Below are 17360 nucleotides of genomic sequence, written 5' to 3' on the forward strand. Positions count from 1 at the left end.
CCCCAAATCTTTACATAATTACATTTTTCCCGTCAAACTTCTAATTGTTTTTGACAGATTCAACCCATTCCAACTTTAAACTGTTCATCTTATTCCTACCTATTCCAAAACGTCCAGTTTCGATTTTTAAATTTAACCCTAATATAACCATATTCATATCTACATTTTTTCTTACCAATCCATTCCAACTTAACCTGTTCATCTTCAACATTTTCAACTTATTCCCAGTTGTTTCATGTCATCCACTGTCATTTGACATCATTCTGAAGCATTCTCGAAGTATTCAATCAGCTTCTTCGCTTTCACATTCAATTTCTCCAGAAATTACAAATTCCAGTTCTTTATTATTTTTTAAGATGATGGGTGTTGTCACGGCAACGTTGCCCTACATTTCCAAGTATATTTATATCTGTCTTTGTGACGTACAGACGTATTGACGCACACCAAGCAAGAGATGTTTTGTTCCTTTTTTGCAAAGAATAGATTCACACCTCTGCAGCCCCCCCCCTCCTCCCCTCCATCCATCCTGTTTCCATTGGCAACCGGGGGGGGGGGGGCTTGCAGTAATTCACGGATGGGACGCTCGGTGTTGATAGGTTGCTGCAGCGTGACCTCATCAATTTGCTATATAGCCGATAGCAGTCTATTTATTTATTTATTTATTTATTTATTTATTTATTTATTTATTTATTTATTTATTTATTTATTTATTTATTTATTTATTTATTTATTTATTTATTTATTTATTTATTAATTAGACAATCCAGGTCCAGAAAATGGAAACCTTGGCATAATTTGGCTTTAGCCACAGGCGCTTCTAACCAACCGGCAGGTAAATGACATTTACCTGCTGGCTTGGTTGGCTACCACATATTAGTGGATGTTGGAACATGTTAGCATATAAGCATGTATGTAAGTACTTTTTCACTAGACACATTTCATGTTAGCATATGTTAGCACATGGTACTGTATTAGTTCATATTAGAATATTTTAGTATAGTTCTGAGAATATTTATTTGAGTGCAAGTTCACTTATTAGGATATGGAAGCATAATATGTTCCAGTGCATGTTGATGAATTTTAGCACATTAGCATCATGCTGCCATTTCATGTATGTGCATTTAACCAAACAATATGTGAGCACATATCTTGCTAATGAATAAAATGTCATGGTTAGCATGTATGGTCTAGCCACCAATAAAAAAAAAAAAAGAGTTGAGAGTTGTGTTATGGTGTTTCATGTTTTATTTGGGTTTCTTTTGGGGGCAAAAAAACCACCACATTCCACAGATAGTTAAATGCTAACAGCCAATAAGACAGCAAGTCACGTCCCCTCAGAAACAGGAATACACTGAAAACTTCCACACTGTCTTAATGTGTGGATGTTTTTTTTTGTATGATGACAAGTATCAAGAAAATGATAAGGCAGTAAATTAACTATTTATTACTAATTCATCACATTGTATGTGTGGGACAATCATGGCGGTCACTTGTTTTAGTTGTGCGCTGCAGCGAGTTGTAAAGTGCAAAATGGGAACCATGTGTTGGAGATGACATTACCTCTGCCAAGGAGATTGTTTACTTATTTACATCTAGCACACGTGTGAACATGGTGGCATGTGTTGTAGATATGTCAGTTAATATTAGCATATGGGAACATGTGCGAATGTTAGCACAAGTTAGCATTGTATTAGCATGCCTGTTTGGGGCATTTGTTGTACATGTAAGTTAATGTTACATTTTAGTGCATGTTAGCACATGCTAGCACATTTAGCCCTCTTGTTAGCATGTGTGAGCTTAGTCACGTGTTCTCAATGTGACCGTTAGTAATTTTAGCAGTGGTTATTACATGTTAGCATTGAATTGGCATATGTCAACTTCACGGTACGTGTTGTCCGTGTAAATACATACGAGTTTACAGGACATGTTAGCAATTAGCCTGTTAGCCAATTGGAATCAGGTTGTTTCAAAGATGTGCTTGTGATTTATTGCCACATTTATGGGTGTCCCAACCCTATTGTATTGCCAAAATATTCATTTGATGCTTTATTTTTAAGATGAGTGGTTGGAACGCTGCTGAACGCTCTCTTTGTTTATTGCTCGTTCGCAATACATTCTGACGCGCACACACACATACACACACAAGCACACTGGCTCACAGTTTAGCATTAATACACAGTTGGTGTGATAATGATGTAAACGCTGACGGGTATACAAACACATGGTCGCTGAAGTCCATGCATAACATGCATAGATGAGGTTATTCCCGTTTGCTGCTGTTTGTCCATCAATGGCGCCCCCTGCAGCCTTGGGAGGCACAGCAGTACAGTGAACCCATGTTCGATTGCACACTATTAAGCAGTCATATTTTGTATTGTTTTTTTTTTACAGCACACAGCCAAATCTCAATTTGTCGAAGTGTAAGAGCCTCGGTTGCTTTCGATGTTGTCATTCTTTTGAATTTGGGTGCGTGTGTGAGGTAGCATTTGTGTTCAAAGTTTATTTTCAATTACCAAGAACTCAATGCTAATGACTTTAGCCTGTCTATGACGTTTCCTATGACATGTTAGCATTAAGCTGAGACTGAGATTTGCTTCAAGTCTTTTCTCTATTGTGTGATTTTCACCTTTTGTGGGTGGGTCAGTGATATATCCCTGCGATAAACGGGGGTTCACTGTACTGTATTACACTCGCACGCATACGCACAAAAGACGTCACACGATGACCAGGCGTTGGAGCCATATGTGGTCCATGTGTCTTTGAAGCCCCTACGTCCGTAGAGTTTTTGTTGTCCGTTAAGTCTTGCAAACGATTGACTATTTCATGCCGCTGCGCAGCACCTGATTGGCGGCGATCAGCATGACGCTGATGATGAAGGCGATGCCGAAGGCGCAGATCAGGCTCTTGCGCACGCAGGTCTGCTTGACCTGCTGCGTGGGGCTGGAACCTCCGCACCGGAAACAGCACAAAGGACAATGATTAAAGCCCATACAGTTCATCTTAACACCAAATTGGATTTGAGAAGCGGGTCAAAGCGTTGCTTACTGTCGATGTCCACCTGGCAGTCCTCGGGGTTCACCATGTGGTTCTCCTCGGTCATGATGATGTTCTCGATGTCTTTCATGGACAGGTGGTCGCAGAAGGTGTCGTACAGCAGACGCTTCAGCTCCTCTACCGTAAGCTTCTGCATGTCACACTGACGCACCCCAAACAAGTCACAATCTTACTTATAAAATGAGTTAACCCTAGGCTAAATGCTACAATGCTAAAAATAGCGCTGATATAAAGGTTGGATTTTTTTATTGAAACTTTCATTTACTAAAGAAAAATCCTTTTCCAGTCAAAGAGTTGCATGTGTATGAATTCAAAAGGTTTTCTGATTTTTAAAATGAGTTTACCTTCCAGAAAACCGAGTCAAAGTCAGTTCCGTTGAACTTGTCGGGCATGGCGGCCGCCGTCAACTTGGGGCCGAGCAGCGTGACAAACTCCTCAAAGTCCACCTGGCCGTCGCCTGACCAACAAACATAACCAAACTTACAAAACGTTGAGCGTTGGTGGGGGGGGGGGGGGGGGGGGGTAACTAAAAATGAAAAATACAAATGTTTATTTACAAAATATTTACACACAAAAAAAGAAAACATTTTAATAGTTTTTAGTGTGCCTTACATGAGGAAGACTCATTATAGTCAAAATGTCAAAGATGTGTTTATTTGGCGCACCTTCTTTTGTTGTTTATGTAAAACAAACAAAAACTATTAAAAAAAAACAACAACATGCATGTTAGATCAATAAATAAAAAATGGAGTGGACGGTGGTGCGCCGTGGATGAATGCGGCCACGACACGATGAGGGGTTTTTGGACTGTGAGTGCCGGGGGCCCCGGGACTTGCAGGTCCATGCACCCCCCTCACTCCTTCCGGAGAGGGTTTCAATACCCTAAACCCTTGAGGGGAAATAAAGGTAACATATTTAGATTAAATTTTTATTAAATTTCTTAAAAAAAGGACTATTTAAAATGTTTGTTTTCTAGAATACAGTTTCCAAGAAAAAAAAAAAAATGTATTTAATAGATAATGATGCTGTTTGTACACGTGTTTGTGTGCTTGCATCACCATCCATGTCCAGTCGCTGTATGATGACCTCGAGCTCGACCTCGTTGGGCATGTATCCAAGGGAGCGCATGGCCATGCCCAGCTCCTGCTTGGAGATGAAGCCGTTGCCGTCGCGGTCGAACACTTTGAACGCCTCGCGGATCTCTGCACGCACACACATGCAGACTGAATTAGGGATAGAGTGTTAACCTGAACCTTTCAACTGAACCTTAGATTGAAGTTCTAATGGAAACTCTAAGCCTTCTTTGAAACCTTCAACCTGACTTTGGAACCAGAGCATAATACTAAACAAGCTGTTCCACACAATGCTGCCAGGCAATAAGTGACCTCACAAACATGGAAATTGACTCATGATTGTGACCCATAAATTTTGCCTAGCAACAAGCACTCACACAAATCCCCAACATGGCAACAATTGATCACTGAAATGCAAATTAGTGGCCCATGAAATCCGCCTAGCAACAAGTGCTTGTAAAACAATGTCCAATGACATCTTTCTAGTAACATGGGGCCACTATAATTCAAATTATTGTCCCAAGCAGCACAGAGGCAAATATACGGTGCCCTGCAAATTCTGCCTGGCAACAAGTGGATGTGCAAATGTATCGTAGCCAACATTTATGTCACATGGTAAATTCTATCTGAAAAAGGTGCAGTATTTTACAACCATATGTAACAAATCAGATGAGTAAAAACTGATCAAATATTAAGAAAAAAAGAAATCAAAAGTAAAGATAATTTGCAATTCTAGTAATGACACACGAATTTGATGCACAATTTGTCTTCGCGGGCCACGGCGGGCCGTATCTGGCCCCCGGGCCTTGAGTTTGACACCTGTGGGTTAGGGTCTCTTCAGGGTTTGTGAAAGCAGCGAATGTTAAGGATCTTTAGCGTCGCCCATGGTTCGTTCAAGGTCGGCCAGATGTTATCCAACACTTTGATTGTTTTGTCAAATTTGTTTTGCGAATTGGAACATAGGCACATTTTTGCAAACTTCTGGCGAATAATCAACTGTTTAGCTCAGTGCTGCCCCGCGTGTGGCACAAAGTGCTACTACACAGAAGTCATTTGGACTTATCTGCAAAACTGTAAAAAGTTTTACAAATATGACATAGAAATCCCGTAGAATTAATCTCAAAAATTGTCTCACCTTCCACCTCGTCCTCGGGCAGGTTGACCGGGGGGCGGTAGGAGAGGATGTCCGGGATGGTGCACACGCCCCGGTACATGAGCGTGGACGTGACCGGGTGCATCGGCATGGCTGCGACCCTCTTCCCGGAGATTCCAGGGGCGGCGGGATCTAGCTAGGGGAGACCGACTCGCCTGGACGGCTACCAGGGGAGCGCATCGGAAGCGGCAACAGCGGCGGCAGCAGCAGCAGCGAGTCCATGGAGCAAGGTGGGTGCAAAATCTTGCCTCGCTCACGGGAATTCATTGAAAAAGATTAGAATACAACTAGAATAGACTACAATTAGAATACAATAGAAAACATACCCAAAAAAAGTCCATGTTTGGGTGCGCGCACACGCTGCGGCAGCGGGCTTGTGCGTGGCGGGGGAGCCACTTGTTGGTTGCGCGCACTTCCCTCTCTCTCTCGCCCTCCCTCGCTCCCTCTCGACTCGGAACCCCCACCCCACCCTCGGGAGAACGCTCACGGCTTCAATGAAGCGTGCGCGAAGACTGAAGCAACTCCTTTCCCGTCGTCGCTGTCTGCCGCGTGCACCCAGCCTCTCTCCCCCTCTTTTTATTTTTCTTACACATTGTTCGCCTCTCCTCCCGCACCTTCATGGATTGTGCCACTTTTACCCTTAATTGGACCTCTAATCAGAAGATGTTTTTTTTTTTTAATTGAACGAGAGCCTCTGTAAATGAGACGAACCAATTCAGTGAAATGCTCTTTGAAACCCCCTCAGTCGTTTCCCCTCACTCAGAAGGTGGGCGACAAAGTCAAACTGGAAACTTTCTGCCTTCGACAGTGCTGTCACAACCCCCTTTTTTTTCCTCCCCAAAACATGGTAATTTTGTGTGTATTTGTGTCCATCTCCTGGAAGCGCACCTCCACGGGAAAGGTACTCAGCGGAAATCCCGAGCGTAATCCAGCTTTACCATATCTGGTTTCACTGAACAGATGCATTTTTGTGCAGTGCGGCAGAGGGCTGATAAGGAGCAACAGTGCTGTGTGTGCATTTCCGCGGCGTCAAGATAACGCCGTGTGTGTGTGCAATGCATCACGCAGGTCATTAAAAGCAGCAGATTTGTTCATTAAAGCACCCCCGCCCTCCCCTTCCAACAACCCTTTGATGAGACTTAATGTTCCATTAGGTGAGCGGCACTCGGATGTTACATGATACGGATGCTCAAAAAGAAGCTGCTACCAATTGGCAAAAATACGGTGCAACCCTCTTGGGGGTATAGATTTCGCACCAGGTGTGATTTAAAAAAAAAAAAAAAAAAAAAAGAGATATGAATAATGCAAGACTTTGATCACTTTGCAGCAAACATTGCAAGCCACGCCCCCCTTTTTTGAAATATCAATAGAGTTGGTGCACCCCTTAAACAGACCCCAAAGTTGTCGATATCCATTGATGTCGTCAGGTCATGCAAAAAAGACTCGGTGCAGCGGCAAAAGTGCACACACAATAATCATGATTACACGAAATCCAGGTTCAGTTTTAAGGACAGCAACAGTTAAAATGACTCATTTTAATTTCGTTTTTTCTCAGGGTGCGTGCAGGTTAAAGAGTGTACGCCAATTACGTCGAAATGTTAAAAGTTGCAAAGCGGCTGCTCGAGAAACACCCGTGATTAGAATATCAGTGCTATTACATTTGTCACACACTCCAATGATTAGATGCACTGACTATGCCAAGCTGTTAAAGGGGGCTAAACACTTTGGCATCATTTTTTTTTTTTTCTAAGGATGCAATCATAACAATCACTGAAACTGCTTTTGCCGTTTAAATCTTGTGCGTCCTCAAGGGTGGACTATGTCAACGAGGTCGCTTGTGCGACAAACCGGTTCGGGAAAGGCTTCTCTCGAGACGCTGCTCGTTGAATGTTCCGGCACATCAAAAATGCCTCACGACTCAGAAAACCGTGGCGGCGAGATTTCAAGTCATTTTTTTTTTTGTGGGCCGTATCATGAATAGGAAAGAGTCACCAGCGAAGCCCCACGTCACACGCCATATCCTTGCTTAACTTTCCCTAAAGGATCATGGCGGCTATTGAATCAACCTCCTCTGCGCTGGGAGGAAGAAATCCATTATTTACGCTTCTCTCCGGGGAATGTACGCCGCCATCTTCACCAAGTTGACGCAAAGCGCCAAACGGAATATTCCGGCTGGTAATGACAGCAACCGCCTTGTCCTACACTCCCTGCCTGGATCGTAAAAGCTTTGTTAGCCGTGCGGCTACACGACGCCATTCCAGTCAAGTCGAAATAGATCAAATAGTCAGCGCTGAGTTTCATTTTTCCCCTTTTGCCGTCACTTGTCGGACAAAGGCAACAACGTCGTCCTCAGCTCTGCCAACCGTTCACTAAAACCAAAGCTAATTGAGAGAAAGTTAACTCGGCCTCAAGCTATGTAGCTAGTACTGAAATTAACTCGGCCTGACGCTAACCCAGCCTGAGGCTCATAAAATCGACAATAATTAGGCCCACAGCAAACTAGCTTGGCCTAAAGCTTACTACACCTGACATTTTGTGGCGCGAAGGAACGTTTCAATCTCCGGGAAAAAAAAAAAGCCAAAACGGCACTTCGTAAAGCTAAAAATAGAGTTTACAAGGGGGAGAATTTCCAGACCTGACGACAGTCGGAGCTTCATTTTGCAAAAGCTGTGTGTATATATATGTGTGTGTGTGGGGGGGGGGGGGGATTGTGATGGGGCTCACAGAGCTCTCGCAGTGCCGCGCCACTTACATAACTTCAAAGTCAATCCTGTTGACCTACTTGAGAGTTTTGCCATATTCTTGACACTCGGCGAGACATTTTCGTCAATAAAAACCCGCTACCTCTTTCTCGAGTTTACCTTTGGTGACATTTTAGCTTTTATTGGCCATTGAAAAACAATTATTGAGTCCAGACCATGCCTCTACAATAAAACACCCAAAATCGATTTCTTTCAGCGACGGGAAATTTGGTCGACATTTATTCATTTGTTCGTTCATCTTCCGTACCGCTAATAAAATTAAAGTATCGATTTTACCATTCGCTTCTATGCCTAACCAATCAACCCATCCCAACCAACCGGAAGAAGAATCAACCATCCCAACCAACAAACCAAGCAATGACCCAAACAAAGTTTATCAAGTAACAAAACCAAAATTTAACAAATGAAAGAGCAAACAAATGATCAAACCGAAACAACCGATTGAACAGCTGACTAACCACCTAACAAGTGCATGCTTTAAATCAATTTGCCGATGACATTGCACTTTCTATTTAATTCCCCGTGTGGATGAAATGCACCAAGATTAACAAACAAGTCCGTGGGAAATTAAACTTTTTTTTTTTTTAAATTAAAACTCTTTACTGTGAAATGGTGTTCCCCCTAACAGGCATCCACTGCAGAGTAACCCATACACCCAAATGACTGGAAAAATGAATACCCTCAATTATACAGGTTATAAACAAAAGAAAGCCGAACAACAATCAACTGCACGCATGTGCCGTACTTCTCGTCGAGAGATGGCATTTCATGGGCCAACTGAAAAGCCGTGTGGTGTTCATCAGGAAGCAAGAGCTACCATGTCTGAAAATAAACTCATTTGCATGCTCGCTAACTGCAGGCAAGATTTGCCATGCAATTGCCCGCATTTCCCCATCAACACTTGACTGGGACAAATTGTCAACATTCTATACCAGGAAAAAAAAAAAAAAAAGAGCCAGATGACTCCTATACTCTTTGTGTGTGCATCCGAGTGCATGAGACATCAGTCCACCAGGGAAGAGGGGATTCCAATCAGTAAAATGGCAGACGAGCAGCAACATTTCCCACCGGAGGGAGAGATACGATGCTCCTCTACACCCACGCAGATGAAGGGAGGTTGGGAGGAAGGTAAAGAGCAATTTTCCCCTCTTGCTTCAGGCTAACTCTCCTACCTGAGTATTCCCGCTGGGATTATTTTCTTGCCCAGAGAGAAAATCCAATTCAGCGAGAAACCAAACTTTCTCCCTCTTGCGCCATTTCTTCCCCCCCCACCCCAGTAGTCATACGTTAAAATTCATCTTATCACAATCCCCTCTGCATACTCAAAACGTATTAAGTGTCATGTGACTGCGAGAAGCTCCTTTTAGTCATGACTTGATTATACTTGAGCTCTTTTCAGATCATGTCTGAGATTTACACAGCCGACGGGTCACAGGCGGTTTATCAGCCAAGGTTTAGCAGAAATATCATTCTTCACATTGACAGAAAAACTACTGCCACTGCCCTCACTAAATGATGAGACTAATGAAAGCCACGTTTAAAAAAAAAAAAACGCCAAAATGTCTGCCTTTGTCCCCCCGACAAGAACAACGGCACTCGCTAATACAATGTACTTTATAAAATTCCGCAGTCATCAGAATTAAATGTGATGTAGTTGCATGAGCACACCCACCCAAAAAAATTACGAGCAACCGAGCTAGAGAATTCCGAGCCCGTCGTCTCGCTTGCCTCACAGCCGGACTCGTTCAGCTCACGCTCGACCGGGCCTCTGCTCCAGAGAGAAGTGGGGCTTTATCTCCAAAGCGCCGTGTCAAAAGCCACTTGTGGAGCGGCGTGCTCTCGGAATACCAAACAACAGGGAGAAGACACTGGCTGCGGATCCGCTGAGGCAGGATGAGCACTCGGCAAGACAACATGGACCATCTGACCAGAGGAAGACTCTTTGTGGCAAAACACTATGTAGGTCTAGCACAAACATTTAACTACACACACATGCACGTAAGCTCAATCTACGCACTTGCCAAAGATGTCCAACTGTGTGATATTACCCAACGTGTGTTTTTCCCAACCTCCTTTGAGTTAAGCGCCATTTTGTGCCGATTTTGCGGCCTGTCACGTCATGGAGTCAAACCCCGTTGGAAGAGTCTAGAAACACACTTGACAACGTCTCCGGGCTTGCCTAATGAGCAGCGAGTGCCGGCCAAGGCAAGCAAAGTAAACGGCCTCGACTTCAGCTAACGGCCAAAGAAGATGTCCACGGATAAAGTTATTTAGCGCCTCTGATAAAAGCCGAGCACTGCTTGAAGCAAAATTGAGTGTGCTGTGGAGCAGAGACTTGACTATGGGCAGCATACAGTTTATGGGCCTTTTTTTTTTCTTCCCAATCTGCAGCTTCTCGGGCGGTTAAATTGGCTAAAAGGCGAGGGGGAAGCTTTTTGGGGTCATTACTGAGGCAGAACTCCCAGTCTCTCTGGAGCTTGTCCACCTGTCAAAAAGAAAGTCTTCCTGTCAACTAAAGTCGGACGAGCTCATTCAAGCCTAACATTTTCATCCTTTCGTGGACTTTGGCGGATATGTGGACTTCCATACCAGAGCTCGGCCAAGTCGGCGGCTGCGTCCGGAGTGATGAGACGAAGCTGGGCCGTGAAGATCTCGCCTTGTGGGATGGAAGTCGTGAGAGTTACGTGAATTGTGGTTTGCAGTGCTTGTTAAAAGATCAAATCATCCATCAGCATGATCTTTTTCATGAAAACTGCGCTGATGTTGATTCATAGATAGTTGACACACTTTTTATTTAGCACAGTACGGCAGTCCCCAACTTTTTTTTTTTTTTTTGCAACGCCAGCCATTTGAGGATCTCTAAAGTTGGAAAATGTTGATGGAATTGCATCACACCCGCTTCACCCTCGTCAGGATGCAGCAGTTTTCGGATAATAGTGGAATGGCAACGGTGATTAGTATTACCTCCACAGCGCTCTGCTGCCATCTAGTGACTTTCACCATAATGGCAAATTCAATCCGTGGGTTTTTGTTTGATCAAAAATGTTTGCTCTGTGTTCAGGTCGTCGTGGAAAATGTTGCTAACCCTCACCATTTTACATTATTGTCAAAGGATAACGACTTTTTTTTATCACATTCTTGAATTTGAACCTTGATTAAGTTCGCGGCGCTGTACATAGGCAGTAAATGCATCTTGCCCCGCCCTCTCCTGCAAACAACCAATCAGGACACATCACTTCTTTCCACCCCTCTTTTTCGTCCAGCCCCCTGCGCCATAAGGAGGCGGGGCCAGGGCGATGAGGTAATCGGGGTAAACAGATAAGATGGCGACTTGTGTCGCCGGGGAGCGGCTGCCGAGCCCGACCGGGACGAAGGCCAGGAGCGGCAGTGAAGCCGGGCACGTAAATCGAGACCGCCGCGGCGAGAAGTTGACTGATTTGCCCACTGAGTTATTGGAACACATTTTGTGTTTGCCCGTGCTCGACCACGTCGACATTTGTAATGTGTCCTGCTGCTGCCTCCGCCTGCGCGACGTTTGCCACGGCCGAGGAAAGGTGTGGGGGCACCAGTATAAACTCAGGTCGGCACAATTGCTGTTAGATGATTAATATGACTATAGTAATAATAATCCTCTATGATTATTAATATTATCAGTAATGTCCTGAATCTTAATGTCTTGTGTCCTTTTCCTGGTTCAGTGCCCATTCACTGTCACAGCTTTACGTGAATATGATGCATCACCGTTGTGAAGAGATGAAGCATATTTTTAAAATTGATTTATTGTTATTTTCTTTATTATTATTTTAAATTCCATTGCAGCCAGTTATAAAACACATTTACTTAAATGACCTTGAATATCACTTGGTAGGCATCATTTCAGGAGTGAATTGATCAAACTTATCAGGAGTCGGCAGATGATCTTCAGTTTTCATCCACCTTCTCTTCTCAACAGAAGCCAAAGAACTAAATAACCCAATTTTGGTCCAGGCAAAATACTGTACACATATCATTTTCACCAACAAGCTTATTGTATTTGCGCAATTGATCTGATGCCCTTCAAATTGTGTGGACACACATACAACAACTCATTAAATCCACGAGGAGTACGCTCACATTTAGAGAGTTGGGAAGTTGTGACGTCAAATTTGTAAGGTTATTTTACAGTTCCATTCTCACAACACTTTTCAGATGGCCGCGGTTGCAGAGGTTTTATCCGCAGAACGAGAGCTGCGACTGGCTGCTCGAGTACAAATCGCGCCATCGGGTGGGCATCCAAATCCGGAGGACGGTGGAGTCCATCTCCCAGCGCTTCTTCATGGAAGTGGTGAAGAGAATTAAATGTTGCATGTTTAAACACCAAACCACATAAGAAAACAAGTCCACAAAAGTAATGTTGGAGGGCTAATGGGCTAACAAACGTTAAGGTAATTGTACATCTCTAAACAACTGCTACTTAAACATATATGGAGCAGTACCATACACAGAGCATTGAGCATTGTATATTTAAAAAAAAAAAAAAAAGATTCAACCAAACTATCGTTTTGTTCTACAAAAGTCCATGTGCACTAGCTTAGCGCTAACACTAAATGGCAACCACCATATTCGGGCCAATGTTACTGTAATGAGAAACCTTCACACAACTGCTACCTAAACACATTGCACAGCAACACATACAAGCTCTGAATTAGGACTTGCCTGTGGTAAATGGGTGAAACCCCAAAAAAAATCCACAATATAGTAAAATGCAAAGCGCGCTATGAGCAAAATGAGTACCTTGAAACCGATTTTTCTTCCAGCCATGCATCGGCCAGGTGCTGGGCGACACTTTTGCGGAGATTGAATCGCTGGGGTTGCCTGAACATTTCTGCGAGGATGAGCTGCTCTTTATCCTCGAGGCTGATAAGAGGTTAGACGCCTCTTTGTGTTTCTAGCCCATGGCGACAAGTACATTGCTCGCTCCCCTTGACTTAAGAGTGCCCCCAGTTTACCCGTGCTGTTAAAAATGCTTCTTTTTTTTCCCCAACGTTAAAAACAAGTAACAGCGTTTGTGGTCGTTATCTTTGGATGTAAATCACTTTGATTTGTACTTCTCCTATTACAAGAGCATTTGCTAAAATGCCGATTTGCACTCCCCACAAAGGAAAAGCCTGACGCTGAAGTACTACGCAAAGAAGATCCTTTACTTCCTGAGACAACAGAACATTCTGCACGCTCTCAAGAGCTTCCTGGAGCAGCCGCCCGAGCAGCAGTCGGCGCTCGCAGGTGAGAAAACCACCATTGGAGCAAGCCTCTCGATGGCGTGACTGAAAACACACAGGAGGTCAGCCATTTTGTTTAAATCTTAGAATCCATCTCCAGATCATTTTATTGTCACTTCTCCGGGTTCCTTCAGAGGGCATCCCTTCCTAGAGGAGTCAGCTTACATGTAAATGAGGAATTGTAATCATCTCAGTCCAAACAGCTACCGCAAAAGTACGCCCACGTGTGTCCAGGTGCCGTCCTGGTGGACCAATACTGTAACCCGCTGGCCGATGTCACGTCGGACGGGATCTCGGCGCAGCTGGACGACATCGCCGAGAAGGTCAAGAAGACGCTGCGGGTGAAGAATCCATCCCACCCTAGCCTTTGCGTGGCTCCAGGTGATTTGGCAAAAGAAAAAGCCAGTCAAAATGTCCGTCCTGGGGGCTGATACCCACTCTGCCGTCTCGTAGGGGGCAAGCGTCTTCCGCTGCAGGACTTTGAGCTCCAGCGGCAGGTCCTCTGCGCCCTCAATGACGTCTTGTACGACCAGCTGCAGTTCAAGGGCGACCAAGTGGACTACTACAACCCGCTCAACTCTTACATCCACCAGGTAGACTTCAAGATATTGGGGGAGTTTGTAGTTTTACAAGGGAGATTTCAAGCTGTCAGACTAAACACAAAGCCAAAAGACCACACAACCTTTTTCAAAGCCACTAGCTTAATGCTAACACACGACGCAAAATGGCATCAAAACATGCAGATGGACAAAATAAAAAAATTGCAGACAATTGTCTTTATCGACCATTACACGGTTGTCGTTCGTTTTTATCTTGAGCACTAGTACACTGCCCCCCGGTGGCCAAGTCCTGCACACACTAAGGCGTCGCAACCATGACGCAACCTGTTAACCTCTTGATATTGTATTTTATTCACTTTTGTCTTCTTATAAAGTAAAACCAGTGTGGCTGGCCACCGAATGTATTAATCGTGATCAAAATGACTCATTTGATCAATTTGTATAAGAACTGTATGGACAGCCCATGGGACCCATTTTGTTGTGTCGCAGGTGCTGCTCCGCCGCAAGGGCATCCCCATAAGCCTCTCGGTGCTCTACATGACGCTGGCCCAGAGGTTGGGCGTCAAGCTGGAGCCCGTCAACTTCCCCAGCCACTTCCTGCTGCGCTGGTGCCAAAGCGGCGAACAAAGGTACTTGAAGGCAACGCTTGGTTTTCATCCACAGTTTTGCACGCTCAACACTGCGTGCCCACTTTCCGCAGGAGCGACGACATCTACGACTACGTGTACGTCGACGCTTTCGGCAAGGGCAAGCAGATGACGGCCAAAGAGTGCGAGTACCTCATCGGGCACCAGGCCAGCGCCAACTACTACACCGGCATCGGTACCGTCGACGTGCTGCTCAGGATGGTGGGAAACCTGCTCAACATCGGGAAAAGAGGGTACGGGTTCACTTGATTGCCTACGTTTGGTGTGTGCGTGCCAAAGCAAAAGGGGGGAGGCGCCGCAAGTCTGTCGCGTCATTGCAACGCAGAATTCCAGCCATGGAGCGGCGACGCATTGATTAGCCATGTGCCGCCCAGTACGAGAAAGAAGACCAACTCGATAGATGCTGGTTTTCTTTTGCTTTCTTTGTGGAGGGAAATCAACGAGAAGTCTTACCAGCTCCTGAGGGACACCCTGGACCTTTTCCTCACCATCAACCCCGACAACGTTCCCTACCTTCTGCTCCAGGCCAGGCTTTATTTCCACCTCGGCATCTGGCCCGAAAAGGTGCTTCCTCTCACGCGTACTTCACACGTACTTGCTCTCACCGACGTTGCTCCTCCCTCCCTCCCTCGATGGGTCCCGGGCAGGTTCTAGACATCCTACAGCACATCCAGGCGCTGGACCCGTCCCAGCATGGCGCAGTGGGCTACCTGGTGCAGCACACGCTGGAACACATCCAGCACATGAAGCACCCCCCCGCCCCCGAAGTGAAGCAGCGCGGAGCGGCCGACCATCGGGAGGTCCGCTACTCCGTGGGCCTGGTCATGAAACACAAGAGGTGTGTTACGGGGGCAACCTCAGCAGCGCCTCCCCAGCCACTCTTGTCCATTTTGCCCACCTCTCCTGCGTCGCAGGTCGGGTTACAACTGCGTCATCTACGGCTGGGATCCCAAGTGCACCATGAGCCAGGAGTGGATCACCACCATGAGGGTCCACCAGCTGCCTGATGGCGCAGAGCAGCCTTTCTTCAACGTCCTGGTGCAGGACGGCACCTGCCGATACGCCGCGCAAGGTAAAGCGATCCGATTAAACCCAAAAGATGGGAGAGGCTCTGACATGACCGCGACCCTTGTGAGGTTCGGAAGACGGATGAATATTGGGTTTGTTATTATGGTATATATTTTACTCAGTAACAAAGTACTCAGTTATCATAAAAGACTGTCACAAACATTTTTTTTTCAAGTCCAATCCTTTTTTTTTTTTCAGAGAACCTGGAGCTCCATCCAGCCCCCCTGGAGATCGGGCACCCTGAGGTGGGTCGCTACTTTTGCGAGTTTGCCCACACGCACTACGTTGCCAACGATGAGCTGCGGACGCGCTACCCCGATGACCCGGACCACACAGAGGAGACAACGCGCCACTTCTACCCGCACGTGCGCCCGCCCACACCCTTGTAGCCACAACATTAGCCGTTCGCTCACGTCCAGCAGGGAGATTTAAAAGAAAAAAAAAAGTCACCGGCCACTTTATTAGGTACACCCACAATGGCTCATGCAAAGTTTTTTTTTGTTTGATTGTTTTAAAGGATTGGGTTTTGACCCTCTTGTGTAGAGAACCAAGGCAGCCAAATTATTAGAAACATCAACCAACTAGCAGTAATCATTCATATTTAACATTTGTGTCGTGTGTGCATGTGCCAGTTTTGCATTCATTCTGGTGTACTGCGTTATGACGTAGGACACTCGGAATGAAATTTTTTAAAAAAGAAATCTAACCATATTTTCAAATGTACTCTACTAAAGCAAATACAAAAAAAGATTCATGAGAAAAATACAAAAATCCAGTCATTGTCTTGTCATCCTGAAGGGTAAATTCTAATTATTGTGTAATTAATTCTCTAACTTAAAAGGAGAGACAAAGTTAACTTTTGAAGCCAAGAAGATTAACAGTAAATTTAGGATGGTAACGACCCGTCAAAAAGAACTAAACTATTCAAATGATTTAAACCACTAAGTGGGGTTACATAATATGAGCGCTCTAATCGAGAAGGGGGATTGGAATGAGACTGAGGAAATATTGTTCTTACCTGAAGGTTATTTATTACTAAGTGTCTGTTATTTGTTCCTCAAGTAAATTATTTTTATATAAAAACCTACCTGTACTCTGGCTCTATTTTATATTTTGTCCATCTGCATGTGTTGATGCACCGTTTATGTACAAAAGGATCATAACTGCACTTGTTTGGCTTTGTGTTTAATCTGACCGCTTGAAATCTTCTTTTTAAAACAAACTACACACTCTCCAATATCTTAAAGTCGACGAGGCAGTCGACAGACCTCTAGCGGTATTTAACGAAAGTGTAGTTTGGAGTTTTTATTTTATTATGCACCCAAGTTTTATTGTAAGTTGGTTTATTGTGTGATTCGTTCTTTTTTCAAGTCATATGACTTCAACCAGTAGGTGTCAGTAATGCTCATCGAAGCTGGTGCCACCTCGCCGTAAAACTAAACGAAGAAGAAAATGACGTCCCTTGCCGTTCATGAACGAGTCGTGAATTGCATTTCCTATTCACCAACGAACGAATCTGTGAGTGAACGAATCAGTGAGCGAGTGATTCGCATTTCCAGTTCATCGCGATAACGGATCAGTGAGGGAACGAATCCTGACTTTCAACAAGTTAATGGGTGAACTGCCTTCCCGTGCATCAACGGATCTATATGCCTAAATATTGTTATCCAATATATTTTCTGCAATTTCACATTAGATTGCTGGTTTGAAATGTACTTTTATTATTATTATTATTATTATTATTTTAATAAACATTAAAACCTGTTCAAACTTGTCTGGTGTTTT

The 17360-nt window shown here is 44.5% G+C and overlaps 2 protein-coding genes across 2 annotated transcripts; one reads left to right on the forward strand and one right to left on the reverse strand.

The window, feature by feature from the left end:
* Positions 1 to 1295: 1295 nt before the first annotated feature.
* Positions 1296 to 5628, reverse strand: LOC133154512 (calcium-binding protein 7-like). Its single transcript, XM_061279293.1, has 5 exons — positions 5263 to 5628; positions 4113 to 4256; positions 3399 to 3511; positions 3046 to 3196; positions 1296 to 2947 (listed from the first exon to the last, which is right to left on the reverse strand). The coding sequence occupies exons 1-5, from the start codon at positions 5369 to 5371 to the stop codon at positions 2817 to 2819; spliced, it is 648 nt and encodes a 215-aa protein (XP_061135277.1). The 5' UTR covers positions 5372 to 5628; the 3' UTR covers positions 1296 to 2816.
* Positions 5629 to 11337: 5709 nt separating this feature from the next.
* Positions 11338 to 16673, forward strand: fbxo21 (F-box protein 21). The gene is made up of 12 exons (XM_061279108.1): positions 11338 to 11622; positions 12231 to 12366; positions 12839 to 12948; positions 13183 to 13304; positions 13535 to 13681; positions 13754 to 13893; positions 14350 to 14489; positions 14561 to 14740; positions 14939 to 15071; positions 15155 to 15345; positions 15422 to 15579; positions 15774 to 16673. The coding sequence occupies exons 1-12, from the start codon at positions 11366 to 11368 to the stop codon at positions 15962 to 15964; spliced, it is 1905 nt and encodes a 634-aa protein (XP_061135092.1). The 5' UTR covers positions 11338 to 11365; the 3' UTR covers positions 15965 to 16673.
* The last annotated feature ends 687 nt before the right edge of the window (positions 16674 to 17360 follow it).

The sequence above is a fragment of the Syngnathus typhle genome, linkage group LG5 (genome assembly GCF_033458585.1).
Source record: "Syngnathus typhle isolate RoL2023-S1 ecotype Sweden linkage group LG5, RoL_Styp_1.0, whole genome shotgun sequence".
In the NCBI taxonomy this organism is placed as follows: Eukaryota; Metazoa; Chordata; class Actinopteri; order Syngnathiformes; family Syngnathidae; genus Syngnathus; species Syngnathus typhle.

Coding starts and splice junctions, on each gene's coding strand:
- LOC133154512 (XM_061279293.1), bottom strand. CDS start 5,371: ATGCCGATGCACCCGGTCACGTCCACGCTCATGTACCGGGGCGTGTGC. Junction 3,197..3,398: donor TTGACTCGGTTTTCTGGAAG/GTAAACTCATTT, acceptor GGGGTGCGTCAG/TGTGACATGCAGAAGCTTAC. Junction 2,948..3,045: donor CTGCCAGGTGGACATCGACA/GTAAGCAACGCT, acceptor TCCGGTGCGGAG/GTTCCAGCCCCACGCAGCAG.
- fbxo21 (XM_061279108.1), top strand. CDS start 11,366: ATGGCGACTTGTGTCGCCGGGGAGCGGCTGCCGAGCCCGACCGGGACG. Junction 13,305..13,534: donor GCAGCAGTCGGCGCTCGCAG/GTGAGAAAACCA, acceptor ACGTGTGTCCAG/GTGCCGTCCTGGTGGACCAA. Junction 13,894..14,349: donor TCAACTCTTACATCCACCAG/GTAGACTTCAAG, acceptor GTTGTGTCGCAG/GTGCTGCTCCGCCGCAAGGG.